Raw genomic sequence first — 5,488 nt, 5'->3', positions numbered from 1 at the left:
TTTATAAAACACTGATTTACTCTCACTTTTTCTGTAAGGTTTTCTTCTCTTCACTCGTTCAATAGAAAAACAAGTAACTTTTGTCTTTTCTTTTTACAAACTTTTTTTTTCTTTAGCATGGTTAGATTCAGAAAATTACTGCAGAACTGTGCATCAATATGTAAGGAGCAATCCTTGTCTACTTTAGTGTAGTTCACAGATGTGCAAAAGATGCAAAGGCATAAAAAGACTTTTAATGGACGAAATGCGTTAAGTCTGGGACAGAGAAGATAAAGGCTACAGCCTGACTCACTTTTAATGAATAAGTTGGTTTAAATTCTATTAAAGAATTCCCAATGAACTTCACCCAGTGTGGGACCTTGGGGCCAGACCCTTTACTGTAGCCACAAGGGAGCCTAAAACTATGTCTAAGTTTCCTCCTTAATCCCTAACTACCAAAACTATTTAGTAACCTGGATTTTAAAAGCAATTAGGACACAAAGCTCACTACTTTTTTTCATTTTAAGTGGCAAATATGATGTCACCGAGTTCACAAAGGGAAAAGCTAATCAATACATGCATTTCATGATGATTATTTATGAAAAAACTGTGTTCTGATGATGAAAATATGAAATGGTTTATTTAAAAATCTACATTTAAATTTCTTTTTTTTTTTTTTGTTCTAAAAATTGTTCAAATGCAATAAATTCTGGTCGATATCCCCAAATCTAGTGAGAATCGATGTTTTGCACAGAGAATTCTGAGAGATTTCCATGGCACTCGATTCTGGAATTGTAGATTTGGACAGCTCTACAAAAAGGGTAAATGCATTATGTAGTGCACTATGTAGTGAATATTGATGGGATTCGAACATAGGCCCAAGCCAAATTCTTCTCCTACCCCTACAGCCTCTCCCTACATTTAGCCCTCCAAACAAAGAGTTAAAGAAAAATTGGTTGTATCTGAATTCCCCCCTAACCCCTAAAAACTATATAGTGAGAGACTATATGGCGACCGCAATGCATTGTGGTCTATATTTGCTAATCTAGTGAGCATCGATGCACGCTAGTTTCCTTCTGGGAAATTTCTAGTGCACTCAATTTTGGAATTAGTAGAGTCGGAAAGGACTAATGAACGCACTATATAGTGATTAAGGGGGGAATTCGGTCTTCATTAGTGTCTTCAAATTTGGACACTCCCACTTGATGATGTCATCAATAGTCGCCAGTCAGCTGTGATAGCCCGGAGCTGCTAGCGCTCGGAAAAACATAAATATATCAGTTTTATAACTTACTATTTTGGACAGGGCTGCACGGTGGCGCAGTGGTTAGCGCTCTTGCCTCACAGCGAGAAGGCCCCGGTTCGACTCCCGGCTGGGACCTTTCTGTGTGGAGTTTGCATGTTCTCCCCGTGCATGCGTGGGTTTTCACCGGGGACTCCGGCTTCCTCCCACCGTCCAAAAACATGCTTCATAGGTTAATTGGTGACTCTAAATTGTCCCTAGGTGTGCATGTGAGAGTGAATGGGTGTGTGATTGAGGACCTGCGACAGACTGGCGACCTGTCCAGGGTGTACCCCGCCTTCGCCCATCAGTAGCTGGGATAGGCTCCGGCACCCCCGCAACCTCGAAAGGGAAGAAGCGGTCAAGAAAATGGATGGATGGATGGATGGATGGACTATTTTGGACAACCCTATCCCTCCAAATCCCCCTATATTTGGAGGGGTTGGGAGAAGTCGGAGAGTTAGGTGGAAGTATTGGGATTTGGCCAGTCTGGCTCTCCCTGTGCTGGTCCAGAGCCCGGAAAAAATACAAATTTGTGTCAAGAACCCTGCATAAAAAGTGCTGGTAATCAGTGGAAAGTTGTTCGTTGTGGCAACCCTTGAACAAATAGACTAAAAAGTAAACAAAAACAGTCTGCTGCCTGTTCAAGTGTATTTTTGGTTGGTTTTCAACTTCTGATCATTCTACCTTTTTTTAGCACATCTATAAATAATTCCCTTTAATGACTGTCTTTTTGAGCAGTAAGCAAACTCACATTCACTGACTAGAATTGTGAATTATTGATGTAAACATTTAAAAAGACTTTTTTCTGAACTTAGTTTAAGTTGTTATTAAGTTCCTAAAACTTTAGAGCTGCATATTAAAAATTCACTCTTAAAGTTTTTGTAAGCTCAGTTGTTCACATAAAACCTTCTCGTTCTCGTTTTTTTTTTAATTTATTTAATACTTAAATCTTGTCTTAAAAATAATGGTAATAAAATAATTGAGAGAAATCGAGTGAGAACATGAAATTAGACTATTTTCTTGTTTGTTATTTTATTCTTTCCCTTCAGTTTTTCTTGAGTGCGAATAGGAATAAAGCCGTCGCACTTAAATCAATAACTTTCCAAGCAATTGAGACTGAAGGAAATCAACAGTAATCACTTTTTTTGTGTAACAGTGAAGGGAAAACGACTTATTTCTCAATCCAAAAAATTGTCCCTCTTGACATAAAAACATTTTTAATTACCTCAGGCTTTTTTTATAGCCAATAATCCATTAACTGCTGCCTTTCACATGTTACAACATTTTTTTGTCTTAAATTCATGTTTTTCTGCTTAAGACAATTACAGATTTAAATCGAATAAAGCTTCTGATCATTTTTTTATAAATACAGTCATTGTTTGACTTACTAGACTGCAGAGCAGACTGCGTGACTTCGATCTCACTGTCGGCCTGGTAAGGCTGGAAGGCTGAAGTAGAACTTGTGTCGCTGGGAAATGGTTCTGGACTGTGAGTTCCTGTGGAACTGGCACTGGTTCCATCACCTCCATTGTGTGGATCCTGTTCTTCGTAAACTGCAACCAGCTGCAGAAAAAAAAAAAAAAAAATCAGGGTTTCTCTCAAAGTGCCTTACAGTTCAAAGGCATGTAAACAACTTGTACATTTATTATGAATCAATCATCTCTTGTGAAATATATTAGAAAACATGAACACAGAAAGGAAATGGACCAGGTCGGCAGTACCACTAGGTGGCTTGCTATAGAGCAAACTATTTATTTATTAATATCTCATGGGTGTAAATAATTTCAGAAAGCACAACAAAAATCCTCAAACTTAAAAACACAAAACAACATCCTACAATTTTGATTAAGGATTTTTGCCTCTTTAGTCAGATTATAGATATAAGGACCAATATTTATGAATTATTTTATCAATTTCTCAGTCTTACAATATAGTAGGGCCATTTTTAGAAAGGCAATAAATTGATGACATTATGTTCTACAAGCATGGTGAATTTGGAATGGAGTATTACAATCTTTGCCTTAACAGGGCCGTTTTTGATAAGGCAATAGATCAATGACATCTTATACCATAAAGGTACATTTAGGATTGACCATTGACTATTAAAATCTTTGTCTTTACATAACCATTTTTAGTAAGGCAATGAAATGATGACATTGTATCCAGCAAAGATGGTGAATCTTTGCCTTTTCAGAGCTGTATTTTATAGGACAATGAAACAATAACATGATATCCTACAAGTATGGTGAATTTGGAATGGACTATTATGATCTTTGCCTTGATTCGGACATTTTTGGTAAGGCGATGGATCAATGACATCATCTCCTATCAAAATAATGAATTTGGGATTCACTATTACAATCATTGACTTTACAAAGCTGTTTTTGGTATGGCGTTGGAACAATTACATCTTATCCTACAAAGACAGTAAACCTTGGATTGACTAATACAATGTTTGTCTTTACATAAACATTTTTAGAAAGGCAAGGGAACGAGGACACTTTATGCCACAAAGACAGTGAATTACTACAGGATTTGCCTTTACAGGACCAATCTTGGTAATAATTACATCATATCAAGATCGTGATCTTTTCTGTGATTTTAAGCCATTGACTTAAAATCTGTGTAAAACAAGCCATTGGTAACACCACCATGGTCTCTATCCATCTTCCTACACTTATTTAGTCTTTGGTCTCAAAAGACGTTCATAAAAAGAAAAAGAGAACTCTAAAGCCTGTTGCAGCAGTCTCGATGGAACTGGCAGTGCTCAGTTGCTCTTTATTTCCAACAGCATCAGTTACTAAACCTGTCACAAGAAGATTAACCTTTTTATTCCATCCAGACAGAGCAATCAGGCAGTAATCGAATGATACACAACATGCTACACAGCACAATAGCATGTATACTGGAGACTCAAGACAGGATCCTTTTATGTCTTTGTGCTACCTGCAAATCTATGCAGCCGGGAATAGGGAGAGAAGAGTCGAGTGACAAAGAAAGCATTAGTTACTGTGGGGAGCAAACAGCTTTTATGTAAACCACACTATATTGGTCAAAAGCTAAAGATAGTATCAGTGTTTTACCTTTGTATTTGCAAGTTTTCATCACCCGAGCTGGGAGAAATCTGCATATAAACAAGTTTAGCAGTCTCCGCTCTTGCGTTTGATTTAATTCAAATGCAGAATATGACGCTTAAGTGTATGTTTGTGTATCTGCGTGTGAATTTATGCCTCTCCAAGAGTGCTTTACGGCTGCCATTATTCCCACCAACGTCTCTTGCGTTTTGCACAATTAAGGCAATCCATTTTTTTTTCTGTTTGCTTTCACTGCCATGTCTGAGATGTACTTCATCACCGAAAGCGTCTCCAATTTTACTCCCATCATGTTTCCATCCCAATCCTGAAATGACACTCCTCAGGTTGTGAGAGTTTATCTCAGATGTCCTCAGTACACCAGAGAAGCAATCAGAAGGGAAAGCGATCTGCAGATTGAGAAGGTAATACTCTCCAAGTTTGTTCACTTGTAAGTCTGCAAATTCAAATGTCAGGGCATGGGAGACAGTTTGCTTTGTGTTTTACCGGTAAATATGGTTAACAGGCAAAGCGGGGATGAATGCTGATTAGTGCAGCTTGAGTCTCCCTACTGGTTAACACATACACCGCTTTCTGCAGGTTTAAGCATGACAAGAGGCTGATGTGAATGCAGACAAGCAGGAAAAATGTGTCCCTTGAGCTATTTATGCTCCCCCAGAGTGCGCGCGAGCCAGTGAGTCATTAGTGACAAAGTAATCAAGCCTCCCATTCATATGTGGCTACGGGTATTTAACAACTCGACAAGCCCTGAGCCTGCCAGCTGCCCATTTCGCTGAAGTGGTGAATACTGCTGTTGGTGTTGTGATTCATTTTTAAATGCATTTGGTCTCCCACTAATTAGGTCCACTTTTCCAAGCCTTGCATCCACTCAGCCGCCACTCCACAGATGTCAGTTAGAGTCCGACATGAAGAGGCCGGACTCACTCTCACATCTCTGAGTCAACTTGATTGTAATACAGTGTTACCTCCTTTATTGCGGGAGTTGTGTTCTAAAATTAATCTGCAAAAGATGGAATCCACAAAGTAGAATTATTGATATTCTGAGGCCGTAAAACCCCTTACTACACACTTTATAGACTTTTCTCCGACATTTTCTTTCTTGTTCAACCTTTTAACACAGCGGGAACATAAA

General features: G+C 38.5%; 1 protein-coding gene across 2 annotated transcripts in view; it reads right to left on the bottom strand.

The window, feature by feature from the left end:
• LOC112151407 (partitioning defective 3 homolog) overlaps positions 1 to 5,488 on the bottom strand; it is a 438,282-nt gene that overhangs the window by 304,862 nt on the left and 127,932 nt on the right. For both annotated transcript variants that reach the window (XM_024280344.2, XM_024280343.2), the window contains exon 3: positions 2,653 to 2,827. In XM_024280344.2, coding sequence (XP_024136112.1) covers positions 2,653 to 2,827 — 175 coding nt within the window. The remainder of the gene's footprint in view (positions 1 to 2,652; positions 2,828 to 5,488) is intronic.

Source organism: Oryzias melastigma, linkage group LG20 (genome assembly GCF_002922805.2).
Source record: "Oryzias melastigma strain HK-1 linkage group LG20, ASM292280v2, whole genome shotgun sequence".
In the NCBI taxonomy this organism is placed as follows: Eukaryota; Metazoa; Chordata; class Actinopteri; order Beloniformes; family Adrianichthyidae; genus Oryzias; species Oryzias melastigma.
The sequence above is the reverse complement of the archived record's forward strand: the minus strand, read 5'-3'. Positions and strand labels throughout refer to the sequence as shown.